Below are 27,733 nucleotides of genomic sequence, written 5' to 3' on the forward strand. Positions count from 1 at the left end.
GGGTACATTACCCCGACATGGCACACCCCCCCCCTCCCGCTGACATGAGATTAATCACCTCATTTTCATTGATTCACAGGATTAGAAAATGCTGTGCTGAGAGACAGCAGAGGTCAGCTGGACCATCTTCCTTAGATCTCTCGTCCATTGTAGGTAAGCAAACAGATGTGGAGAGGTGAAACAGTCATCCCAAAGGCTTCCCCTAGTTCCAGCATTTACAGACTTGTAGCACACTTTGGGAAATATTCACTTTTATGTCCCCATGCCCCACTTCTCAGTACTCAACTCTCAAACCCCAAATCTGATTTCTGTTGTCCCAGGAAGACTTCCTAGATTATAAGAAGTTCTTTCTGGAGTCACAGGCAATATCGCGCTAGACACCTCCATTTCTGTCTGAGTGTGGGCGTTTGCATTGCCTGCTTTAGATTATACAATGGATTTTGAAGATACTTTGTATGTACTGAATAACAGGTCAAGAAAGGCAGCCTTGAAGTCAGATCTTGGTTTAAGGCCAGTTACTGCCACTTCTTAGAGGGGAAGAAAGACAGACTTGTTCCCTTTACCTTCAGGACCCTTTCTTTAGGCAGCATTTGCTGGAGCTAGTATTCTGAAAGGAGGGTCTATCAGAAGAGGTCAAGAAGCTACTTGAGTAACTCAGCCAGGAAAGTACATTTGGTCTGAGCTCTGACACTAGTTAGCAGTGTTACTTTGAGCATGCTACTTCTCTTCTCTGTGCCATGGCTTTCTCATCTATAAATATGAGCTCATCCATAAGTGTGAGATCAGATCTCTCACCCTTGAGACCTCTAGGGCCCTTTGGAATGTGTCATGAGAGCTCCAGGTATCAGCTTTGGGACAAGGAGAGTAGTAGTTGCTGGAGACACAGGGAAGGCCTTTATGAGGGATTAATTAGGAGGTCTGTCCCCCGGACTGGAGGATGGAGGCTTCCCAGAGGCTTCCCAGGTCAGGACTCTGGCTTCCCAGTTCTCATGCTAGTTCTCAGAGGGGCAGACATTTGCTAGGGATCCAGGAAGCTAGAGGATCAGCTCCAGAACCCTGTTGCCTAAGTGTTCTTCATTTGGTCACTTGAATTAATAAGTCCTCCCTCCCTTTTTGCTTAGTGAGTCTGGGTTAGCGACCCCAGGTTCTGGATGCTCTGGGAATGTCAGAGCCCTCCACGTGGGGAACTGATGTCAGATGAATCATGCACTGGTGACTTCATTGGTGATGGTGACTTCATCCCTTTGGCCCATAGAAAAGCCAAAACTGACTGCCAGGAATACTTAGAGCTCTGGGCTGATTCCACCAGTGTCTATGTGGAGTGGGAGCAGGGAATTATCCTGGATGCCCCAGGTCAGCCTGGCCCACGGATGAATTAGTTGGAAGGACCAAACAGATCTTCACAGAAATCTCACTTTCCTACCGATGGTTAAAAAAAAAAAAAAAAAAGTTCTCAAATTTCAGTGGTTGAGGGACAGATAGCAACTTTGTTTCTAAGCTTCCCCATAGGCTCTGTGCTTCCTTTTGTGTCAAATGCAAATGTCAAAATACCCATTTATCTGTGTGAGAACAGTGAAATCTCTACTTAGCCTTCTCTTATTTACTCCTGTAGTTCCTACTTTTCTTTGATTTATCCAGTATCTCATTTAACAAGCATTTATTGGGATCTACTAGATGCCAGGCTTTATTCCTGGGTAGGGGACAAACAGCTGGAAAGCCACAATTGCTGGAGGGAGAGGCAGAAAAGAACTGATGAGCAAACAGATATTTACTATATAATGTGATCTGTGACCCATGCTGTGGTAGAGGATCAAGAACAGGCTTGTGGAAATGCAGGGAAGGCTGTTAGTTCCTAGCCAGCCATTTATGAGTTCCTGATCCTAGTTATCCCCAAGACCCTGTTGCACTACTGTTCTTCAGTTGGTCACTTGAATTAATAAATCTCCCCTTTCTTTTTGCTTAGTGAGTATGGATTAGTTTTCTGTCACTGGTAACCAAAGAAATCCTGACTATTATAGTATTATCACTATAGTTCAGATAGGTGATGTGCAGAGAGATTAAGAAATTTGCCCAATGTCACACAGCTCGTAAATGGCAGATCTAGGTTTCGAAATCATCTATCTTTAAAGCTCATGTTGTTTCCCATGTTCCACGTCAAAGAGGCATCAAAAGTGTTTCAGTAAGAAGGTTTAGAGCTGCCATTTGAGATCACTCTGGTAATGGTGTAGAAGATAGATTTGGAGAGGATGAGAGCGAAGCCCGAGTGTGAAGAGGAGAAAGATCATGGGTGTCTGAACCAAGCATGGCAATAAAAGTGAGGAGGAGACTGTGGTGTCGGGGATATTTAGATGTCAGAATCTACAGGGCTTGTTAGTACAGCATGGGAAGACCTAGGATAACTCTGAGGCTTCTATGTTATGATTCTATCAACCTTCTCTCCCTCTCTCTTTTCCTTTTTAATGTCCTCTGTTTTTAACCTCCTTACTTCTTTGGGTTTCTTCCTCACTTTTTAAATCTTTCCCATCTTTTATTGGTTCCTAACCATGCAATCAACTGCCTAAATCAAGCTAAGAGTGGAACTCCGGGGAAAATTTTTTAGATGTACTCGTTTTTGTCATTTTGTTTGTGTTCCCTTACATCTACCCTAGAAATGGAAAAATTGATTCCAATAGATCATTTGGTGCTATGGCTAGGATGCTTTGGGTTGCCAGTAATAGAAAAGTCAACCCGAACTGGCTTCAACAGCTAAGGAAGTGTATAGACTTATTTAATTGCAACATCCAGAAGTAGCTCAAACTTCAGGTATGGCTTGATCAAAGCTATGGCTCTATTTTTCCATTACTTCTCTCAGTTTTTCTCTTCTCTTTGAGCCAACTTCTTAGTTACATTGCCTTCTCCCCCTGAAACAAAATGGTTATACCAGGACTGGGCATCACAACCCATTTACCACACTGCCCAGGAGAGAAACCTTCTCTTAACCCACACATTGAACTAAAGTGTTGGACTTCCTCTGATTAGATCAGATTAGTTCCTCCCTGAACTAATCATGGTGGCCAGCAGACTGTCGTCAGATGGTTGTTGCCTTAGGCCTGGGCCGCAGCCCTTCCCTGAAACCATTACTGTGACAAGAGGTCAAACTCTCTTGATTGGGCCTATCGGGATCCACCCCAAGGCCAGGGCTTTATTCCGTCTTAAGAGTGTAGGGTTCCTGCACAGTGGGTGGCAGGCATGAAGAGAGGCAACCAGCAATATCCATTACATCTGGATTGTTGCTCACCAGCAAAATTTCTATGCTCCACCCCACTCCCAAGTAACATGAGAAATAAAGAACTTTAGGAGAGAAACAGATTTCAAGAGAAGAGAGATGAGAAGGATCCAAGTCAAATCCATGATCTGTTCCAAATTTCAGTTGTTGGTTTGTCAATACATGAATCCATGCTTGCTCTGAATCCTTAATTCCTGGCCTGTAGTAGGTATTCTTCCTTTCCAAACCTTCTTAGAATTATTGGTAAGGAGGTAAAATGGTTATCATCCTTTTACCCGGTCTGCCCTGCTCTTCTATTAATACCTCTTCCCCTCACATATGCCCAGTATCTTCAGACTGCAGCCTCTTTCCTCTCCAGGGCTCTCCTGCTTCCCAGACTCCACCTGGCCCACCTTCACAGCATCTTGCTATATTCCATGTTTATTCTTCTTTTACTTCCCACCACTAAAATCTCCCATCTGCATCTTATTCTCTTAGGGCTCAAATGGAATATGCAATGCACATTTTTTTTTTTTTTTTTTTTTGGAGCTAAGGTGTTAATGGCTTAAACACCGTAGCAATTTCTTAAAGGTCAATGGTCCCTAATGATCCTAACAATAAATAAATCTCATAAGATTGGGTCACTTGGTTTTCATTTCTAGTTACGCTTCTAGAATGCAGCTAGTTCCCTTTTTCCAGTTCATTACATAAAAGAAACTGTGAAGTGTGCCCAGCCTCAGAATTTTGGCTCAGGCACCTTTAATAATGTTTTGCCATCTGCATTTCTGTCTTCTGCTGCAATCTGAGGTCAGGAGACCGGTTGATATAACTGATGGCATTGCTACTCGTTACCAAACTACAGAGAAGGATCCTTCCACCATGGTTGCTGGTATGGAATACTCAAATGATCTGGGAGTGGCCCCTCTCAGAAACTCAAAGGAGGCTGGATTACAAACCCCTCTTCCAGAAATGAAATTAACAACATTATTCCCTACTTCAGTACTAAGAGTGCCAGAAAACCATCCAAGATTCACGTGTGGTTGTTCCTCCATAGCGGATGTTTTGACCAGTGTGCATCACGATCATGTTTTGAATTTGGGGAATCTTTCATTTTGGGAGTCTTGGTGGGAAGAAAAGATCATCTCTTATAGAAACTGAAAATTAGAGTCCTGCTTTAGTTGTCAGACTTAAGAACTTTTCCAGCTATAATTAAATAAAGGGCACAGTCTTTCTGGAGGTTACAGCTTTAGCAGTGGGTGCACAATTCAGTCTCTGACACAGGAAGTGGCACATAAGGGTAGGCAGTGGTAGTAGTTGTGGTGTAATTGAGTTCCTGGTGCAGAAGTGACAGATGTACACACTGATTGTCTAGAATTTGGTGGCAGCAATGGTACCAGAAGTGGTTTTCTCATCAGAGCAGTTCCTCAGGCATGTGTTGGGCACTGTTCCTGTAAAGACAGTCTTGAGTAGATTCTCTAGCTCTCCCATAGTCCTGTGAGCTACACATGATCCTTTGAAGTTCCTTTTCGGTTCAGTCAGCCACAAATAGCTTCTGTTGCTTGAAACCCAGCCTCCTGGGAAGGGGCTGGAGGAGCAGATCACTGTTTCGAATGTACTTCATGCAGAGGTTCCCATTTCTGCCACAGGCAAGAAACTAGTACTAGACCTAACTTCTGTCTTAGTTCGTTTCAACAGCTACAACAAAATACCCCAGACTGGGCACCTTATAAACAACAGACGGGTATTTCTCATAGTTCTGGAGACTGGAAGTCCAGGATCACCGGTACCAGCATGGTTTGGTGAGGGCCCTCTTCTGGGCTGCAGACTTTTTGTTGTGTCCTCACATGGTGGAAGGGACTAGGGAGCTTTATCGGGCCTCTTCTATAAGGCCACTAATTCTATTCATGAGGGCTCTGCCCTCATGACCTAATCACCACCAGAAGACCCTACCTACTAATACCTAAACTTCAGGAATTCAGTTTCAGCATATAAATTTTGAGGAATCACATTCGGCCTATAATACCTTCCTAATGTAAGCAACTCAGAAATTGTGTAAAATATATGAAACCACAGTTTTCAGTTATTGGACAGCACGTAGCATGGGACCATGATTCCTGAAAGAAAAGAGCAAATGGGGCGAGCTCTACTACCACCATTTCTGCTGGAAGTACTCTCTGAATTGCAGCACGGTGAGGGGAAACCAAAGCACACCACAGTGGTTTTGCTGAGTTAAGGAGAGAGCTGAGGAGACTTTTCGAGATGGAGTACCAGAGACGAGGGAGTATAGCAGCACAAAAGGCTCCAGCATGATCCTCCCGAGTCTGCTGCTGTTACTGAATGGTACATGCACAAAGTGAAACTCCACAATGCTAGGCGAAGAACTGCCAGGGAACATGAGCTGGTTAGCTCTCAGAGCTAACACAGGGCTGGTTGATGTTTGAGTTTCAACCAGCCATTGGGAGGAGACCTTGTAGAATGTCCAGAGGATTCAGTAAAAACTGCAGAGAGTTATGCATTTGTAGAAGAGCTAAATTAGCCTTAGAGTAAAAGTAACTCTAGATGACCCCCCACAACGAAGTTTATAAACGAGCCTCATAAAGAACAAGTCCATCCATTATTATCATAACTATCACTCAAATTTCATCATTTTTAAAAGTACAATAAAATCCATACATTCGACAACATAAAATTTAGAATGTCAGGAATGACTAGACATGTAAATAAGTAGGAAGATGTAATCAGGAGAAAAGTCAGTCAATAGAAACCCAGAAATGATAGAAATAATGGAATTAGCAGATGAGGATTTAAAAAGGAATTATAAGTATACAAAGGGATTTAATGGAAAAGATGAAGATGGGGAGGAGGGGAATGGAAAATATTAAAAAAACAAAAACAAATCGAACTTCTAGAATTGAGGAATACAATACCTGAAAGGAAAAATTCATTAGCTGATCTTAACAGCAGGTTGGACAAAACATTCTTGAGGTCTTTAGTTAAAGGTGGGAATTTACGGCAGATGCCATAGGGGCAGGATTAACCTTCAACCTTTTTGCAACAGTATAGCCAAACAGGTTATAAAATGACTGAAATGATTTCATGTAAATGTTCCCTGCCCTGACTCCTCCTCCCACAGGCACCCCAGGTCTTTTCCTGGCTCCCTCTGACCTGATTCAATAAAAATGACTGATGCCAAGCAGAACAAGGGGCCTTTAGGACTCTGCTCCAACTGAGGCAGGACTACTATGGTTGGTTAGCTGTTAATTATGTTGAGTGTCATCTCTGGTTACAGGATGTGTTAGGATTGCGGGAGCTTTCCTGGGCCTTCAAGTTACTTTTTTGAGTACAATAGACTCAACCGAAAATTCTCAAGAAATTCATTTAAATAACTTACATTTTAAAAGTTCTTGCTGAGTTCTATGTTCCCGGATTGTAGGCAGTACAGGTAGAGGTGTCCCCCTGGAGAAGGCCAGTGCTGTGCCTCTTCCCATCTTCCCATTTCTCTCTATCTTCTCAAAGAGGATTGCAAATTTCCAAGGGGTGACAGTCTATAGGGGAGACTGTTTCCTCACCACCCATCTATTTATCTATAGGTCCAACTGATAATAATTATTAAGCAATCACTGTGTACGGGGCTCTTTAGGAAGTATTAGGATGAGTCAGAAATTGTACTTTCCCCAATGAGGTCATCATAGAAGTCCCTACCCGTGGTGAGGGACAGAGTTGGATAGATACACTCTCTTTCTTGCAAACCAGAAACTTCCCTGTGTCTGGGGTTGAGCTGTGTCTCTCAGTAGAGGTGAGGCCAGCCAGGAACGATCACCGTGAGAGTTAAGTCAATAGTAAAGCAATGTTTGACATCTGAATATGTCCCCTGAGCTGAGGATTTTGTGTTTCTGAATAAGCAGAGCATCTGAGCTCTTTTGGGGCTGTCCCTGACCATGGCTCATAGACTAGAGGCTTGGCCAGCCAGTTCTCTCTGAAGAGTTTGTGTCTCCAGGCTCTTTGCTCACCCCATACCAACTCTCAGCCTCCTGGAGGCTTCCTGAGGCTCTGACCTCTAGCCTGGGTCAACCTCCCCACAAGCAGCTAGAGGAGTGAGGTTCTGGGAAGGGCAGGATGAGAAGTGGGGTGTTTCGTGAGTGACATCTGACATTCACCTAGTCTTTACAAAGACTTGTTCACACATTTGACTTTCACAGCTCTATGAAGAGGTTGGCAGAATTCCTCATTAACATCCTTCTGTTACAGATAAGGCTTTGTGTCTTTATCCGAATGGAATCCAGGCAGATTTTGAGCCCTTATCCAGATCACCCAATCTGTGAGTGACATCAGGACTGAAACCTGAACAAAGTCTGAAGCACTTCTCAGGACACCAAGCTGCTTACCTATCGAGGCATCTGAAGCCAAGAAGGAGACCTTTTATTTCAGGGGCAGCCTGTTTCCCACCCTCAGAGGTTCCTGGTATGAAGAGAGAGAAGTGGGTCCTGCCTTGGAGGCATTACCATCCCATGACATCCCGTGACCACCCAGTTCATGGGACATGCTCATTAAGCATTAGTCATAGAAACTGCTTATATATTGCATAACTAGAATCTTAGACTACTCTCACTCACCCCCAGCCCCCTCCCCCACCCTGCTTAGTAAAGGCCTGCTCTGGAGGGTGAGTACTTTAAAAGGTGGATAAAAAGGGACCTTCCAAGGGTCGGCTTGAGTAACAACAGATGGTTACTTAACGGCTTTCTGAAGAGAGTGGATTCAGTTAACTTGACGCCAGTGTTTCTAAAATGTTTTGTACTGCAAATCACAGCAACAAATAGTTTTTATTGTGAATCAGAATACATACATATGTACATGTTATGTATATGTGTATATATATAGTTGTACATGTATACATCTATACATATACATATAACAAATTAGAGTTTGACTGTCCAACATTTAACTTTACCACCTGTAATTAACTCTAAATTTTCTATTCCATTTGGTTACATGGCCCATACTTTGGAACTCCACTGTAGGATTCTGTTTGCTAGATGGCTACCTGGCTTGCAGCTGGAGGTGAGTGCTCAGGACCACAGAGGGATAAAGAATTCCTACAATTCAATAACAACAATGACAGCAACGAACAACCTGATTAAAAAATGGGCAAAGAACTTGAATAGGCATTTTGCCAAAGAAGATATACAAATGGCCAATAAGCCCATGAAAAGATGCTCAACATCAGTAATCATTAGGGAAATACAAATCAAAACTACAATGAGATGTACCACCACTTTGTACTTATTAGGATAGCTATTATCAAAAAAAAAAAAAAAAAAAAGAACAAAAAACACAAATAACATACGTTGGCAAGGACGTGGAGAAAGTAAAACCCTTGTGCATTGCTGGTAATGTTAAAGTGGAAAATTTTCAAGTGAACCAACTAGCTAAGTCAGCTACAGGAAAGAAATATCTTTAGATACCAGAAGTTGTCCTACTTGCTTGGGTGTGGTTTAGGAGGTGTATTGTATAAGATATGAAGATGGCCAATGTCTGCTTCTGTAATCCACTTACTTGTTAACCAGGGTGTGGTACTAGGTGATGTATTGTGCGAATGGCCAACTTCTGCTTCTGTAATCTGCTTGCTTGTTCTAGGCTTTATAACTTCCTCACTCTCAAACCCCAGGGCTGATCTCCTCTAACCCTGCGTGGTAGAGAGTCAGTCACCGGCCAGCTAATAAAGGCTCATAATTAATCTCAATTGGCTCCGTGGGTCTCAGAATCATTCACGAAAAAGCAGTAAGATTGTAAAATGGTGCAGTGTCTGTAAAAAATGGTATGGCATTTTCTAAAAAAGTTAAACACAATTGCCATACAATCCAGCAATTCCACTTTTAGGTATATACCCCAAACAATTGAAAGCAGGGCCTCAAACAGATATTTGTATACCCGTGTTCCTATTAGCAGTAGTCACGATAGACAAAAGGTGAAAGCAACCCAAATATTTACAGATAGATGAACGAAATGTGATATATACATTCAAAGGAATGTTATTCAGCCTAATGAAGGAAATCCTGACAGGTACTATAACATGGATGAATCTTGAAAAGATTATGCAAAATGAAATCAGCCAGTCACAAAAGACAAATATTGAATGTTTCACTTATATGAAGTTCCTAGAATAGTCAGATTCATAGAGACGCACAGTAGAATGGTGGTTGCCAGGGCTGGAGGGAGGGGGAAATGGGGAATTGGTGTTTAATGGGCATAGAGTTTCAGTTTGGGAAGATGAAAAAGTTCTGGAAATGGATGGTGGTGATGGTTGCACAATAATGTGAATGTGCTTACTGCCACTGAACATTACTTAGCGGTTAAAATGGTACGAATTTATGTAATGTATATTTTACCACAATAAAACAAGGAGAAAAGATAGATGGATTTTACTTTTAAAATGGGATTTCCAGCTTCTCTAAACTATCAGAGCTTACGACCCTAAGTCCCCATTCCCTGAGGAGGCAGAGGCCGCGGTCCTTTAGACAAGGATGGAATCTTCTTAGGGAAACAGGATCGAAAGCCTTTTAGCTATGCAACTTTAAAGCAGTTTGCTCTTGGGGAGAACCTTGCTGCTTTCAAGTAACCTTCCTGGAGAAGTTTGAAAGGAGAAATTAAGGTGTGAATTCTTAATGTAAATTATTTCAGGAGAAATGTCTCTTGCCCTGCCTTGTTCTCCCGATTATATATGATCTGCCTGGCCCCTGTAGGAGTTCTGTGGAATAAAACTATATGTGTCATACGGTAGCTCTATTCTTACTTCTTTGAGGATCGTCTGCACTGTTTTCCATAGTGGCTGCACCAAATAAATTTAATTAAAAAAAATTTATGCCGCCCCTTGCTCGTCAGCACTGAAGCAGAGATAAAGCTTTCTGGGCACTTTTGATTTTTCTCTCTGAGTGTCTCCTTTTACTTCCAGAACTCTGTGGCTCTTGCTTCTCTCTCCTTAGCTTGCTGCAGAGGCGGCAAAGTGCGTAGTGCCTGCTTTTCCACATCCTCAACCTGAGCTGAGCTGCTCAGCTCTGTGAGTGGAGGTGCAGCAGGCACTGCCAGGGCCTGACCCTGAGTCATCAAATCAGCCGGCTGGCTGGCTCTTGTAGCTCATCTTCCATCCCAAAGCCTCCATTCTTGTATTCTTATCCATGCACAGTCTCCAACTAGCATTTGGCTTATAGCCAGACTCCCCTGCCTCCGCCACCACCAGGCTAATCTTCCTAAACCCAGGTTTGGCCAAGTTCCAACCCTTCTCAGAAGCCTTTGGTGGGTCTCCTTTGCCTAATGCCCCAACCTCAGTCTGACATTTCAAACCTTCCCCAGCTGAACTTCGATCATCTTTCTGGACACTGCTCACTCCCACTGCCACTGCAGGCTTGTCTGCTGCTGCCAAACCAATCTCTTCTCTGCACCCAGACCTCCTACACACCCCCACGCACCGTGCCTTTGCCCACAGCGTTCTCCCCATCTAGACCATTTCACCCTCTTATCAAAATGGTCGGTCCCTCAATGCTTGTCTTTACTCTTCCCTCCTGGATTGACCCCTTGCCTGCAAGACCACTCATCAGCCGAAGCCTGCAGCCACTCAGCCTGTGTCCTTTCCTGGCTCTTATCCCATCCCTTTTTAGGTGCCAAATACCTTTCCACGTTTCTGAACCATGGTTCTCTCTGGAAACCCAAAGATAATGCATAGCGTCAGATGTCCATAAAGACTGAGTCGATTCTTGTCTTTTTGGATAAATTCCCATTAATAAATACTACCAACTTGCTCCCTTTTCCAGGTGACTTGCCTCCAAGTTAAGTTATCTATTGTCACCCACTACAAGGGTTAACCTGTCTGTAGGGCAATACATATAAAAGAGCCCACGATGAACTTGGAAGGGGACTTAGGGACCGAATCCCTTCATTCACTTAGTTTTCTTGAAACTTCTGGTTCCTAACATCCCACACTATCATGTAATTACCTGCTTACGGGTTCTCCTCCCCCATACATGGTGGGCTAAGGAGGCAGGGCTGATGTCTGCTTTGTTCTCTACTCTATCTCTAATGCCTATGCAGTGCCTGGCACGTAGTATGATACTGTTCATCAAACATTTGTTGAAAGACAAACCAAGATATGCCCCCTTACCACATAGTTAGCATTTGAAATCCCCCAAAGGAGTGGGTATTCCTCTAAATTTCCTCCCCCACTTCTTGGGCCTTGCAAGTTGCCCCATGCTCCAGGCTCTGAAGAGCCCCTTCCCATCTTCACTCTGCAGCCTCTAAGTGTCTGGAAGGCCAAGTTGGGCTGCTTTTCTTTTGTCCAGGGGTAGGGAGCCCATACCCAGACATGTCTGCGCTCAGACTTGCTTGCAAATCCTAGCTGGAATGCATAACAGTTGCTTCAGGGGCTGGGCAGGGCTCCAGCCTGACAGACACATTTTGCCCACCAAACCCTCCTGACTGCCTCCCTTCTTCCCTTATGGCACTGTGGATTCTGCACCGCCCCAGGGTGCAGGCAGGCTCTCCTAGGCAAGGGTAAGGGCCAGTGAAGAGAGAGTTCCAACCTCACACTTCCTCTAAAAACCACTCATATGCCCAGGAACACGAAATCATCAGCGTTGAAATGTCTGCATCATATCATAAGGAAGGGCTTCTGGGGTGCTGGCAATGTTCTATTGCTTGACCTGGTAGTGACTACAGGGTATTTATATATCACAATAATTCATTAGGCCATGCATTTACATTTTATGCACTTTTCTGTATGCATGTTATATTTCACAATAAAATGACAAAAAAGGAAGTCTTCCTCCCAGCCCTTAATCCAATCAATTCACGTTTAACTCGTGCTTTTCTGCACCCAGCCCCTGCTAGAGGAGATTGTTGTCCTCTAGGAATTTCCTGGAAGAAGCAAAATAATTTAAAAAACAAGACGCTGAATCCAGCTCTGAATTCTATCTAGAAAATAGGCCAAGCTCTCATTATTTTGAGGCGGAGTCCAGAGGTCATGGAGGTGGTAGAGCTCACACAGGGCCTGAAAATACAGGTGGGATTTAGGTAAATGGAGAGAAGCAGAGGAAGGCGTTTTAGCTGAGAGAATGGTGTGAGCAGAAGCTGTTAGGTTGGGTGGAGCCTGATGTTTTTGATGGGCAAAGAAGAGACCCTGGTACTGAATAGTTTATGGGAGTGAGACCATCCTGAAGAGCCCTAGGTGCTGCTCCAGCCCCAAACATGGGCAAGGTGGATGCCATTTATAGCGCAAGCCTGCCCGATCTGAATGGAGGGCCTGGGCCATCACACAACAGCAGACATGTGCGTTTCACATTTCTCGGTTTGTTTTGTGTTTTGCTTGAGGCCCATGTGACCTCATAATTCCCATCTCAGATAGACTAGAAGTTGCATCTGCCAGACGCATTACACGTGCACTTGAATTCCTGCAGAGACACTTGCTCAATCCCTGGCTTTTAACCCTGCCCCACCCTGCAGCTGCTCTCTGGTCCCGGCCCTGGTAAACTGTGCAGCAGTGGGTGTGTGGGAGGAGGCAGGAGAACTCAGGTCTGCAGATTCAGATGTATAACATGTGACAGGCTGTGAGGTGATCCGCCCAAGCCCATGAGTCCTGGAATCCAGGGACTTCGCCCACTGTCATTAAGGATGTGGTCGGCTACCCAAAGATGCCATGAAGTGTCGGGAGATTCTCAAGCTCCAGGCAAAGCTACTAAGTTTAATGCAAGTAAGCAAGACTAGACTGTAAGATAAGAATCCAATTTCATTCTTCCGCATGTAGATATTCGGTTTCTCCAACACTATTTGTTGAAGGCACTATCCTTTCTCCATTGTGTAGTCTTGGTTGCGGAAAGCAAATTGGTCATAGGTGCTCTGTACACACACAGAATGACTGTTAGGAGGAATGAAGCGTCAAGTGGAAAAGAGATAATAATAGTAGTAGTAGTCATGATAATAATAACTACCAAGCATGACGAGTATCTACAAGCCTAGCGTTATGCCAAACAATTGTTTCTTCATTTCATCCTAACAATAATCTTATGATGGGGATGTTATTATCTCCAGTATATGGTTGAGGAAACTGAGGCTTCGAGGGGTGAGCCGTTCTACCAAAGTCATACAAATGGTGAGCACAGCCCTAGGATCTGAATTCTGGCTCTGGAGCCCATCCTGTGGAAGCTGGCGATGTCCATGTCAGCCCTAACTGGGCCTAGACACGGTGTCCTCCCTCGATGACCAGAGCAGGCTAGCCCCGGCGGTGGGTGTGGCCCTCTTAAAGACCATCTGGCAAATTTCGCTTGCTCTGGTTTCTCATTAAACCGCCTTTGGATTTGCCTTCCCATGCGACTCACATACAGGGAAAGAAAGCCAGGATCTGCCAACACGACAGCTGTGTTTTTCATTAGTAAATTAATAAACTGGCTGTCCAGGTTCACACATGTATCCATTTCTGATGGCTTGGTTAAGGTGAGCCCACCCCAGACCTGAAGCCCACCATGTGTCAACTTAATTGAGATTCCAAACATGCAAGGGTAGCCCCCGGCATGGCCTGTGTGCCAAGGAAATCCCTCTTGGCCTTCTCTTGCAGACTTGGCCAGCCTTCCCCAGTGTCAACGTGGCTCTTTGGATTCAAGCTGCCTGAGCAGACTGCAAGGGTCGTCTGCAGAAAGAAGGAATCAACAGTGCCAGGTTCCAGCGTGTGTTCCAAGTTCCACATTCTGCCTGCAGACTCCCGGCGCCAGAGCAAAGGCCGGCCCTTGGCAGGGGACTGCTAAGGGTTTATCTGGTACGTTTTTTTCTCCTACACACATAACCTGGGGATTCCTGGACCTCCCTCTCTCTCTGCTTTCATTGACAGTGGCTCCCAAAGCTGGCGACCAGCACTATTACCCAGGGAGCCTGTTTTTTTTTTTTCCAACTGTTTAACGGACATGTTTTATTTAGGAACAGAGAATGTTTTGCTCTATTTACAGAAGTACAGTTTTTTTTTTTTTAAATTACATCCTAAAATAATGGGGGAATGGGTGGTCTAAATCATTTTCTTTTTAACTTCCAATGATTGTAAGGTTGAATCCACAGCCTTGGTCTTTGTCACAAACACTGGGTTGTTTTTCTACCAAGCTTGGTGAGTGGTACATCTTTCTGGGATAGTATTCTATTGTTTTTTAAAGTATATTGAAAAACACATAATGTGAAACCCACTGTCTGAACACATTTTTAAGTTACAGTACAGTATTGTCAGTATTGTAAACTATATGCACATTGTTATACAATAGATCTCTAGAATTTTTTCATCTTGCATGACTGAAACTCTGTACTGAACACCAACTTCCTAACTCCCTCTCCCCTTTGCCCCTAGCAACCACCATTCTATATTCTGCTTTTATGAATTCGTCTACTGTAGATACCTCATTTAAGTAGAATTATGCAGTATTTGTCCTGTGACTGGCTTATTTCACTTAGCATAATGTCCTCTGGGTTGGTTTCTGATGTAGCATATGACAGGATTTCCTTGTCATATTTTAAGGCCAAAATAATATTCCATTGTATGTATGTACAACATTTTCTTTATCCATTCCTGTCAATGAGCACTTAGGTTGCGAATAATGCCTCAGAGAACATGGGAGGGCAAATACCTCTTTGAGATCCTACTTTCTATTCTTTTGGATAAATACCAAGACATGGGATTGCTGGATCATATACTTCTATTTTTAACTTTTTAAGGAAACTTCATACTGTTTTCCATAGCTGCTACATCATTTTCTAATTTCACCAATAGTGCACAAGGGTCTCAATTTCTCCACATCCTCACCAACACTTATTTTCTGCCATTCTTTTTTTTTTTTTTTTGATAGTGGCCATCCTACCAAATGTAAGGTAATATCTATCTCATTGTGGTTTTGAGTCACAGTTCCTGATGATTAGTGATGTTGAGCATTTCCTCATATACTTTTGGGATTGTTTGTACGTCTTCTTTGGAGAAGTGTCTATTCAAGTCCTTTGCCTATTTTTAAATTTTTTTTCTTTTCTCATTCTTTTTCTTTCGCTATTGAGTTGTAGGAGTTCCTTATGGATTTTGGATATTTATCCCTCATCAGATGTGTCGTTTGCAAATATCTGCTCCCGTTCCATAGGTTGCCTTATTGCTATATTTGCTGTTCTCTTTGCTGCATAGATTTTGAGTTTGATATAGTCCCATTTATCTATTTTGCTTTTGTTGTTTGTGCTTTTGGCGTCATGCCAAGAAATCATTGCCAAGACCAATATTATGAAGTCTTTCTCTATGTTTTCTTCTAGTTTTATTGTTTTAGGGGTAATGTTTAAGCCTTTGATCTATTTGAGTTGATTTTTGTGTGTGGTGTAAGATAAGAATCCAATTTCATTCTTCTGCATGTAAATATTCGGTTTCTCCAACACCATTTGTTGAAGGCACTATCCTTTCTCCATTGTGTAGTCTTGGTACCCTCATTGAAAATCATTTTACTGTATATGAGTGGGTTTATTTCTGGGCTCTCTGTTCTTTTCCATTGGTCTATACGTCTGTCTTTATTCTAGTACTGTACTCTTTTGATAACTGTAGGTTTGGAATATGTTTTGAAGTCAGGAGTGTGAGGCCTCCAGCTTTGTTCTCTTTCAGGATGGGATGTCTTTCCATTTATTTGTGCCTTTTTAAATTGTTTTCAGCAATGTTTTGTAGTTTTTAGTGTATAAGCGTTTAGCTTCCTTGGTTAAGTTTATTGCTTGTATTTTAGATTTTTTAAAATAATATTGTAAATGAGATTGTTCTCTTAATTTCCTTTTTAGATTATTCATTGTAAGTGTATAGAAATGCAACTGATTTTTGTATCTTGATTTTATATTTTGCAAATGAATTTGTTTATTAGTTCTAATATTTTTTTTTCTTTGTGGATCATTAGGATTTTTTAGATATGAGATACTGTCAGCTGGGAATAGAGATAATTTTTCTTCTTTTTTTTCCAATTTGAATGCCTTTTATTTATCTTGCCTAATTTCTATAGCTTGGACTTTAAACATTATATTAAATAAACATGGGAAGAGCAGGCATCCTTGCCTTGTTTCTGATCTTAGAGGAAAAGCTTTCATTTTTTCATTGTTGAGTGTGATGTTAGCTATGGGCTTTTCACATATGGCCTTTATTATACTGAGGTAATTTCCTTTTATTTCTAGTTTGTTGAGTGTTTTTATCATGAAAGGATGTTGAATTTTCTCAAATGATTTTCTGCATCTATTGAGATGATCTTGTGATTTTATCCTTCATTCTGTTAATGTAGTGTATCACATTAATTAATATTTATATGCTGAACCATCCCTGCATCCCAGGGATAAATCTCACTTGTTCCTGGTGTATGAGCCTTTTAATGCACTGTTGAATTTGGTTTCTAGTATTTTGTTGAGGATTTTCGCATATGTGGATGAGGGATGTTGTCTTGTAGTTTTCTTCTATTGTAGTATCTTTGTCTGGCTTTCGTATCAAGGTAATGTGAGCCTCATAAAATAAATTTGGAAATGTTTCTTCCTTTTCTATTTTTTTTTTGGAAGAGTTTGAGAGAGATTGGCATTCATTCTTGAAATTTTTGATAGAATTCCCCAATGAAGTCATGGGGTTCTGGGCTTTTGTTTGTTGGGAAATTTTTAATTACTGATTCAATCTCCCTGCTAGTTATAGATATGCTCAGATTTTCTATTTGTTCATGATTCAATCTTGGTAGATTTTATGTTTCTAGGAATTTATCCATTTCTTCTAGGTCTTACAATTTGTTGGCATATATTTGTTCGTAGTAATCTCTTAAAATTCACTTTATTTCTGTGGCATCTGTAGTAATGTTTTCTGAGTATTGAGCCATCACTGGCTAGAAAACTTCTGGACTAGGTCTGCCCTAATTGTCTCATTATTATTTGATGACCAAAATGGTGGTGAGTGTAGTAAAGCTAGAATTCTAGGAATCCAGATTCCAGTCTTTATTCTTTTAAGGTATGACCTCAGACAGGTTGCTTTCCTTCTCTGGGACTCAGTTTCCTCATCTGTGAAATGAGCTGTGGATAGTGGTCCCCATAGTCCTTCTGTTTGGACTTTGACTCTCTCCTTCCTCCCCTTATGCATTCCACAGCTAAGGAAGTGAAATTCTGGAAACACTCCTGAAACTCTGCCCTAAAGCAGAAGAACCATGGCCCTGAGTGATGTTGATGTCCAGAAGCAGATTAAGCATATGATGGCTTTCATTGAACAAGAAGCCAATGAGAAGGCAGAAGAAATAGATGCCAAGGCTGAAGAAGAATTCAACATTGAGAAAGGACGCCTTGTGCAAACCCAGCGACTAAAGATTATGGAGTATTTTGAGAAAAAGGAGAAGCAGATAGAGCAGCAGAAGAAAATCCAGATGTCCACCATGAGGAATCAGGCAAGGCTGAAAGTCTTGAGAGCCCGAAATGACCTTGTCTCAGAGTTGCTGAATGATGCAAAGCTGAGACTCAGTAGGATTGTGATAGACCCACAAGTCTACCAGGGACTGTTGTATAAACTAGTGCTCCAGGGTATGCTCCGACTGCTGGAGCCTGTGGTAATTATTCGCTGTAGGCCACAGGACCATCTCCTGGTGGAGCGGGTAGTGCAAAAAGCCATCCCTGAATACAAGGCAATCTCCCAAAAACGTGTTGAAGTCCGAGTTGATCAAGAGGTTCACCTCGCTATGAATGCAGCTGGGGGCGTGGAGATCTACAGTGGCAATCAGAGAATAAAGGTTTCCAATACTCTAGAAAGTCGACTGGATCTCTTAGCCCAGCAAAAGATGCCAGAAATACGAAAGGCCTTATTTGGAGCCAATCCCAACAGGAAGTTCTTTGAATGAGCCTCTGAGAAGTGAAGATCGTGTTGAACTGCTAAGCCATAAAAGCATAAGTTATTAAGACAAAAGAAACTAGTCACATTTCATCCTCTTTGTTGCTCTGATATTATTCTTTCGTGAAATATCCTTTAAATAGATAAAGGCATTATACGTTGGAATAAAGCCTGACTTAATGCTTAGAAATCTTATTCCAGTTCATCCATGCATACTGTAGCTTCTGGTCAGTTCTGAAGTTTGAGTTGAAGGGTCTAAAGACATCTGTTCTTTAGCTCATTCTCCAGGTGAGATGTGATGGTATTCTTGGCTTATGGGTCTGAGTGCTCCAAGTTTCTTTAATATGTACGTGAAGTGTACTTTCCTTCTTTTGCTTCAACTTTTTCTGTCGAAACATATTATTTAATGAGGTTTAGAGATCATCTTCATGTATACAGGGCCAGCTTCAGGGGCACATATAACCAGTGCAGTCATACAGGGCTCCATGCTCAGAAGAGGGGTTTAATGCTCTGTAGCCAAGGCCTTGAAATTCTTAATTTTATCTTTGAGTGTATTTTGTAAGTGAACCCCCATGAGACTTTGGAGCAAGTGCCAGGCTCTTAGAGCCCTGGCTCGCACATGGTGCCAACTCTTGAAGCCTATCTACCTCCCTGGGTTGGGTTCTTGGCTACCCACTTCCCAGCTTCCTGGTGTCCCCAAAACCAGCTTTTCCCTCCCTCACCGAGTGAACATTGCTACCCTCTGTCCCTGGTGAGGGCCTGGTGTGCATGCAGGGAGGGTCAGAGTGAGGTATGCATATTCTGCAGTCTTATGACTAGGCGTAATGGTGGCCATCTTCGTGCCTGGCTGGCAGCTACATGACATGACACATTCAGCAGGTGACTCAATGAGGGTGAGTCTCTCGCTCACCAGATACTGAGCACATCTGGTGTGGAGGTTTAAAGACCCTGGGGTTCACCTATCTGCTGTGCATTGGGTCAGCTAGCCAACTGGAATGGGAAGTGCCTGGCTGGATGTCCCTGACCCTAGCCAAGGCATAGCACATATATCTGGGGGTTTGTGGAAAGGAGGATACAGCAGTTGTCAAGCCTCCTGGGCCTGAGTCTCAGGGTGGGAATTTAATGAGCTTATGAGGTTCTGCACTTGCCCTGTAAAGCAACCCTGAGCCTGACAGAGTTCTCTGTGGGAAAGCTCAGTGCCTGGGGGAATTTGGGCTCATCTCTTCTGGCCAGCTTGTTGAATCTCCCAGAAGAAGCTAAGAAATACAGACGGTGTAATTTCAGTGATTCTCCATATAGGCACAATATAGAGATAAATGATAAAATTCATACTAATGATTTAAAATTTTTAATATTTATTTACTTAGACATTAAATAGCAAATAAACATCTTGACAAGTCAAAAGAGAGACTACAGAAAAGGGAAAAAACTTTATATGTTAGTACTTTTAACTGTACTTTTTGAACAAAGGATACCACATTTCCATTTTGCACTGGGCCCTGTAAATTATGCAGCCTGTTCTGCATGGGTATGGTGATTTAAAGTCTAATCTATGCCCAAGAGTGATTTATGTGTTAAAATAAAAGTTTTTTGAAGAGAAAGAATCCAAGCAACTCTGCCAAGGGCAAAGGTTGCCTTGTATGGTCAGGACTAGGTAAGGAACAGAAATCCTGTGAAGCTCAAGTAGTAAACAAGAGTGTCTCCCAGAACTGAGGGATAGGACTTTCATGGACCCAGGAGATGGCTGGACTTGGGAATCAGAAAGCCATCTGAAATCCTCTGTTTGGCCACTTCATTGTTTTTTCTTTAAGGAGTGACTTTCTCTAGAGTGTGCATGCCACACAAAGTGTACATTCCCAAGTTTATATGTTGTAGTTCCAGAAACAAATCTTCTCTTGGAGTCAATTCCACTTTTCTGAGAGGGAGTCCATTTGGCCCAGCTTAGGTCAAATGTCCACTTACGTTTCAACAGGTGTCTGGGGGCAGTTCTCAGAGAAAAGGAGGTCTTTGTCAGCTAGACAGACTCTCCAAAGGGCATCTTCAATGTGGGCCATTTCGAGTTGCAGTTTCTGTCATTCAGTGAACATTTTCTGAATGCCAACAATGAGCTAGGCCCTGCGCTAGGTGCTAGGCTGCCAGGAGTACGATTGGGTCCTGTTTTTTCATTAGTCAGAGACAGATGAACAGATGATGATCGTGGTAATGATACCACGTGGAGTGCCAGCCTAGTGCTATATACAAGGTACTGTGGGAATATAGTAACAGGGAGAGGGGTCACAGAAAGCTTCTGGGGGGCTGGTAATTGATCTGGGGAAAGTACTCCAGCCAAAGGGGAGAAAGCATGCAAAGACCCTGATGTGTGAAAAGCAAGTTGCATTAGAGGAATTGTGTGTCGTTCAGTGTGATGGGTATGAGGGGTGAGTGGAAAGTGACCATGGATGAGTCTGGAAAGATGGACAGAGCCTGATTACATGGCGCTGCATGACGTGCTAAGAAGTTAGGCTAATTCTGGTGAGTGGGTGATGAAAGGTCATTGAAGGACTTTAAATAAGAGTGACACCATGAGAGCTGGACTTTTAAAAGATTATTTTAGTGTCACTGTATGTGGAGGGCACATTGGAGGGAGGGAGAGACTAGAGGCAGAAGCCCTGTCGGGGGCAGTTTATCAACCTAAGTGAGAGATGATAAATAATCTACCCAGTTCTTTTGTGAGGTAGGTAAATTTCATTGATGCATAGGCTCGAAGAGATTGGAATCAGTGGCCTATGTCCTATCCGCTCCCACCTCCCTTCCCCTACCTGTATGAATCCTTTCACTTGTCCAGGACTTGAGGCTTTCTGACACAGTTTCTCATCGCACAATTTTTTCTTATCAGAGTCCCTCTCCCTCAGAGCCTTTCCACTTCTTCCCTAGCCACCGTTCCAGGCCCAGCAAAGCAGTGCCCTCTCAGCTGACTCAGTCCCCCAGCAGCCACCCCTTCTGGGAACTCGGACCCCACTTCCTGCTGTAACCCAGAAATGTCTGAACCCCATTTGCCTACCCCAGCTCTGGCCCTCTGAGCTGGCCTCAGTTCATTATTAGGGCCCAGATAGCAATTCCTCTCTGAAAAATCTGATAAATAGGTTTTATGAAAGGTTTTGTGAGAAGTTGAGGGAAGCCTTCCATAGTGTCTGTGGGGCAAAATTTCCCTTAAGTCCCATTTAAATATCTCCCTGTTTTCCCAAACATTCCTCTCTCCCAAAGCTGCCAGATACTCTTTCTCCTCAACCTTCTCCTCAGCCCTCTCAACTCATGGGTTCCAGTCTCCTCCCTCATAAGGTCCCCTTAGCAAAACAAAAAACTGTTGGCCAAACAAGCTCCGCCCCACCACGGTTCCTGGTTGCCCCTCCCACTGAGGACTTTGCTGCATTGCCTTTCCGTACTGGTCCCAGCATCTCCTACTCGTCTCACCTTTTTAGACCCAGCTCCTTGTGGGCTGGGACAGTGTTCATTCTAACTTCTTTGCATTCTCTTCTTGTTATTTCACTGCTGACGTAGGGTGTGCACGTAGTAGGTTCTCAAAAGACTTTTATGGTTGCTACATTTTTCTTTCCCAGCCAAGCTCCGGTCTCTGGATGGAGGCTTCCAGAGTTTCTTTCCTTCTCGGCCCACAGATTGTGCCATTCAAATCAGCAAGGATGTGAGATGCGGACGGGGAAAGGAAGATGGGGGCCTGCACCATTGTAGAGGGATGGTGGTTGCCAAGAAAATCCTCTGCTACCCATGGGGAGAAGGCTGCGGATGTGCGGAGGCTGAACCTAAGTAGGACTGCGCCTCTGTCTCACCTCAGTCAGGGCTTGGTCACCTGTCGGCAAATCTGGGGCTTTATTGCATCACTTCCCTCCCTGGGAAATTAATGGGGGAAGGGCTTTGCCTTGGACCCCAGTGCAAAAGTCGGGGCTATGGAGGGGCTGGGTCCTCCTCAGGGGCCCCAGCTGTGGGACAGGCGAAATTTAGCCTTCTTGTTTCTGTAGTCCCTAACGCTAGCCTTGGCCTGCAGGGCAGGCTGCTTGTCACCATTCAGATAACTGCACTCCTGTAGGGGTCTTTGCTTTAGAAATGTTTACACTGGCACTTTCTGTTCGTTGACTGGTACCAACATACGGGCATTCTTTATTAGCATTAACTATCCTACTCTCAAGAAGACATGTTCCTCCTTTAAAACTCCTCAATCCCCGTGAGCCCAAAGGAGCAAACTGTTACAACCGCAGGCAGGCACAACCCTTCCCCACCGCTTTCCTCATTAACGCTTCCTCCCGAGGTGCAAGGGAAGCTGTTTGCCGCTGATACAGACGGAGGCTGTTTGGTAGGCTCACTCTCTGCTGGGAGAGTACTAGGGGCTGAACACACCAGCGGCCAGACCCTGCCCCTTGATGCGGCCTCCACCCCAGGAATCCTGTTGCCAAGGGTAACTCGGCGGATGCAGAATGTAGAGTTAGTTCTGATTCTGAGCTGCCTAGAGAGCCAGAAATGGAGGGGATGCTTTGAGCACGTGCTAGAACCTCAGAGAAAGCAGCGAATGCAGACCAGCAGAACAGAATAAGCTGCAGGGACTCTTCTCTGTCCCTGGGGTCCCAGGACCCCCGGAAGTGGGTCAGCAGATCTACTCAGGGTCAACCATAAAACCTCATAAAACTTGCTCTGGGGAGCAAGTGCAGCCCCTCGCTGAGCTCCCCAGTGAAAATTGCTCAAGTTCTTTCCTTTTCCTATGCTTTCCTCTGTTTCTATCCCTGAAATTGTGCCTGTTACTGATGGTACTGGGAAAAGATTGAGTCTTTACTCCTACCTCTACATTCCTAAACTCTGTTCTACCGTGCTCGCTCATAGCACCCATGCTTTCCTGCACAATCTCACGGCTCACCAGAAGTGTTTTCCTGCAGGTCAGCAGCCCTTTAACTGGGAGGCAGGCTACTCCACTCTGCAGACATAGCAAAAGGGACCCCCACCCCCACCCCATGCACACACAGCTTGGAGAGACAGTTCTGGTAGACCCTTGGCCCAGTCACCGCACCTTCCCACATACCTTTAAAAAGATGGAATTGAGCACATTCTTTTGTCACTGGGAGATGAGCCCATAGAGATGATGTTTGGCTCATCCTTGTGTGTAGAGCCCGAAGGGATCTGAGAGCCAAATGTTCATTTGAATCTGAAGCTCAGAGGAGGCACGGAAGCAGTCAGGGTCATAATAAGCTAATAAGACTCCTGGGACTGCAGAGAAAAAACCTGAAAATACCAGGTTGTTGTCATTTATTTTATAAAAACTTACTGTATAGAAGCTTCGGAACTTTGGCTCACAGCAGGACAAATACGTCAGCAAATGCATGGCCATAACTGGATCCTTGAAGAATCCTTTATTTCTCTTTTTCAGGGTGTTTAGCCTCAGAGCTCATTCACAATGAAGGCCCACAGAGAAGGGGTACCAGTGGACGACTGTATGAGAGATGTGACTTAAGGGGGTCCAGGGAAAGACTGGGGGATGTTGGGGCACTGGGGACATGTTGAGGAGCAGAGTGGTTAGGAAGCTGGGCCCATCGCACAGCACCTCCCCAGATCCAGCCCAGAGCAGGTACTAATGAAGCTCTGTGAACAAAAGGAGGGAAGCGAGAGAGGGAGGGAGGAGAGGAGAAGAGGAAAAAGTGGGAGCAAGATGCACTGGGGCCAATTGGAAGAAGAGAAAAAATAGGGAGTGTTTGAAGATTCTTGTCTTACCTCGTTTGGAATTTGAGTCCTGAATTTTCTCTCAGTTAAATCAGCAGACCTCTTATTCATTCATATTCCACAAATATTTATGGAGGGGTTACCACATGTCAGGAGTTCTGCCAGGCTCTGCATCTCTTGTAGTGAACAGGATGGTTAAGGCCCCAGGTTTCACAAAAGAGCATTCTAATGTGGATGGTCGGGAGGTAAGGGGGCAGGAGTCAGGACTGGGAAGGGGACACCAAACCAGTAGACAACTGTTGATTTGGTGTTGATTTCAGTGCCATGGAGAAGTCAAGGCTATGGACAGTGAGGCCTTCCCTGACTGCTCAGGTAAGGCCCAGTGCACCTAACGCCTGAGAAGGAGCTAGCCATGCAAACCGCAAAGGGGGAGGTTTGGAATGGGCAGAAGGGAAAGGCATTGTGAGCAGAAGGAACCACAAATATAAGGCAGTAAAAGCTCTGCCAGTTTGAGGAGCAGAGAGGGAGGCCAGTGGGGATACACTAAGCCAGTGAAGGGGAGAGAGAAGGGACAGGGCCAGATCATACAGGGCCTTGTGAGTGGCACTTAAGGAATTTAGATTTATTCTAAGTACACCGAGAAGCCATTGAAGGCTTGCAAGCATGGAAGGGACACGACCTCATTTTACTGTGTAAAATATACCAGCTTCTCTGTGAGATCCCCCATATAGCACTTGCCTCTCCCCTTCTTTGCTCACACCAGCCCCACGGAAATAGGAAAGCAAGTGAGCAAGTCATCGGCCAGCTCAAACCAACGGACAGATCTCTGTATTGGCAGCATTTATTTATTTATTTATTTTCTGAAAAGCCTCCTGTAAATAGCATTTGGTGCCAATGACATCCCTTTTTCTTACAGAAAATACCATTGACTTCACTTGGTCTTCAGTAGCAGGAACGGCTAACATTCAGGTATTCTATGGTTCTAAGGTGGGAACACTTAAACGCACTATTTACAGAAATCACCCAATCCAAGCACCCTCACCTCCCTTTTTTCTTATTAGGAGCCCACCCTGCCATCAGGATTGGTAAACCTCTTACCCTTTTGTGACGTTACTACGCCCACGGAATCTTTCGGTTTCTCTTAGCAATTCATAGCAAGTCCCTTTTTCTAGACCACTCAAGTCTTGCCTCCAACTGACTTCTTCTGCCTTCCAGAAACTTTCCCCACCTAGCTCTGGAATACCTTGGGCTTGGACACAGCCTTGGAGACTCAACGCATTGGTTTCTTTCATGTGCTTTGGAGTTTGGGTTCTTTTTTTTTTTTCCCCTAAAGGGGGAATTGCCTCCTTGCCAGTGAGTTCTTGGATTTTTCTCACCTTGAACAATGGGGTCACTTGACCCCCAAAAGGGGTAGAATTGGAGTTAGGGTACCTGTTCTGGTCCCATGAAAGCAGAAAGATCTGGTAAGCAGGGATGGCACTGGGTATATCGTGACAGATGAATGAGCCTGGCTCTGTGAAGTCGTGGCCTGGCCTTTGACTGATTCTCTGGGGTTTTGGGTTGGACTCACTCCTACTCTCTCTGGCTGTTGTGTGACCCTGACAGGTCACACTCCATCTGTTAACTGAGAGACCAGTGCCTGATGACCAAGTTCTCTGGGGCGCATCAGCACCCCCAGGTCCCCTCTGCTGGCTCACCCACTGTTGCCCACGCTTGACCTCTTCTGATCTTTCTTTCCAGGCTTTCTTCTCCGGTGCTCGCCTAGTTTGCAGCTGGCCTTTAGAGTCCCTGTTCCTCCTATGGGGGCTGTGAGCAGGGATGTTCCCTAAAGGGAGTGGGGGAGGATAAACTACAAATCTACTGACCTCTGTCTCTCTATCCAAGGGCAAGACAAGTTTCCTGGGAACTTGTTTTGAGGACAAGGCAGGCTGTATGTGGGGTGGAGGAGTTTGGAGGAGTTAGGCCTTAGGCGGTCCAACTCTGAAGATAAAGAGCATAAACAGGGCATACTTCCTGCTCCCAGGTTCTCACCCACTGGAAAGAATCTGCACTTGAATCTCAGAGTTTGGGGTCTTAATAACAGTAGCTTGTATTCTCCATGCAGAGCCATGTAGCCTTTTATGTAAGGGAATGACTGTGGTTTACAGGCCAGATCTCTGGAGTAGGAGATTGCAGGCGTAGGTTCTAATTCCAGGGTTCATCAGCTAGTTTACTCCAAGTAATTCACTCACTTCCTTTATGCTTTAACTTTCCTACTGGCAAAATGGAAGTAAAAAGCTTATCTTCATTGGGGTGCTTTGCCAATGAAATGAGATAAAATAGAAAGACAAAAGAGAATCCCATGTAATACCGTGATAATTTTGATAACTGAAACTTAACTCAATGAAAGTATTTTTATTATTATGTAAGAAATAGAAAAACATTATAAAAGTTCTAAAAAGTTTTAAAAATCACATATAATTTTACCATCTTGATACAGCTACAATTTTTTTCTTTCAGATTTCACAGTGATATACTCAAATAATTATACATAATATGCCTACCATTTTATGCCTTGATTTTAAACATAATAATATCACTTGGTCTTTGTTACCTTCATTTTCAATGCCTGCAAATTATTGCACCTGCTATGTTCAATATTTGAACTACTTTCAAGTTTTCATTATCATAAATAATGTAATTGACACATGGCTTTTTAGTGGAATTAAGCTGTATGTAACATTTTTTCTCCTTGTTAAATTAATACATATACATTGTAGAAAAATGTAAAGATCCAGAATAGTATAAAGAAAATTTAAATCAGTGCTAATTGTGAAAATATGGGGTCTATTCTTCCATTCTTTTTCTTGGCATGTATTATGTGAAGGGGTACACGTGCACATACACATTATGACCTGATGGTGTGTATATGTAGTATATCATATCCTGACTTTTCACTAGTTACTATTGTGGCAGGCAGTTGAGAACATAGGAGTCAAGAAGCTGGACTCTAGACTCAGATTCTCTGAGTTCAAATCCTGCCTCTGTCACCTACTCAGTTAAACCCGTTGAATAACTCTAAGCCTCAATTTTCATACTTTATTAGCTAGTCAACCTTAGGTAAGTTCCTTCTTTAGGTTGCAGTTTTTAGAAGGATAATAATAGTGTCTGTCTCTTAATGTTGTAAGACTCAATTCATATAAAGCGTGTAGCATTTGGCACATAGTAAGTGCTCAATGAATATTCCCTATGGTCATTTTTTCATGCATTTTTCCATGTCATGAAAAATTCTTGTCAATCACCATTTATAACGACAGCCCAATATTATATTGCTCTTCTATACCCCAATCTAGTCAATTTCATCATATATATGTGTGTGTGTATATGTGTGTGTGTGTGTGTGTGTGTGTGTGTGTGTGTGTGTGTGTATTTTTTAGTTTCAATAACAAGGCAGTGAATTTTACGTACCTAAACCTTTGCCCCAGTTTGGATTATTCCCATAGGCAAGCATTCTAGAACTGGAATTAATGGGTTAAAGAATATGAGAATTTTTAAAAGACTCTAATACATATGCCAAATTGCTTTGGCAGAAAAGATTTTAAGAAACTGGGGCTTAAACATGGTTTCCAAATTGCAGCAGCAAGAACTGCAAGCTTGGACTTTTTTTCTTTCTCTCTTTTATTTCCCAGCCCTTAAGTTGTAGCGTTTGGAACCATACTCTTCAGGGTCCTAGACTTTTGAGACGGTCCCTTGGTGTGAAAGGGGCCAGCTCACCGGAGACAGAGGAGAGAGATAACTGGCTTGAATGTCACAAGCCCGGACTGTCTTAGTAATTGTACCACAGCTGACAGATGCAGCAACAGTCACGTGACCCGAGCATGACCTCATAGCTCCCGGCTTCCCCCATCCCCGCCCGCTGGAGGCAAGAGGGGAGGGCGTTTTCGTCA

The 27,733-nt window shown here is 43.6% G+C and overlaps 1 protein-coding gene and 1 long non-coding RNA gene across 2 annotated transcripts in view; both read left to right on the forward strand.

Moving 5' to 3' along the window:
- LOC112477923 overlaps positions 1-8,580 on the forward strand; it is a 9,357-nt gene extending 777 nt beyond the window's left edge. Inside the window, exons 2-3 of the long non-coding RNA XR_003045682.1 lie at positions 80-153; positions 7,493-8,580. This is a non-coding gene — a long non-coding RNA (uncharacterized LOC112477923). The remainder of the gene's footprint in view (positions 1-79; positions 154-7,492) is intronic.
- Positions 8,581-13,861: 5,281 nt separating this feature from the next.
- Positions 13,862-18,186, forward strand: ATP6V1E2 (ATPase H+ transporting V1 subunit E2). Its single transcript, XM_006909685.3, has 2 exons — positions 13,862-14,039; positions 17,383-18,186. The coding sequence occupies exon 2, from the start codon at positions 17,440-17,442 to the stop codon at positions 18,118-18,120; it is 681 nt and encodes a 226-aa protein (XP_006909747.1). The 5' UTR covers positions 13,862-14,039; positions 17,383-17,439; the 3' UTR covers positions 18,121-18,186.
- Positions 18,187-27,733: the final 9,547 nt, after the last annotated feature.

This window comes from Pteropus alecto, unplaced genomic scaffold, assembly GCF_000325575.1.
Source record: "Pteropus alecto unplaced genomic scaffold, ASM32557v1 scaffold131, whole genome shotgun sequence".
In the NCBI taxonomy this organism is placed as follows: Eukaryota; Metazoa; Chordata; class Mammalia; order Chiroptera; family Pteropodidae; genus Pteropus; species Pteropus alecto.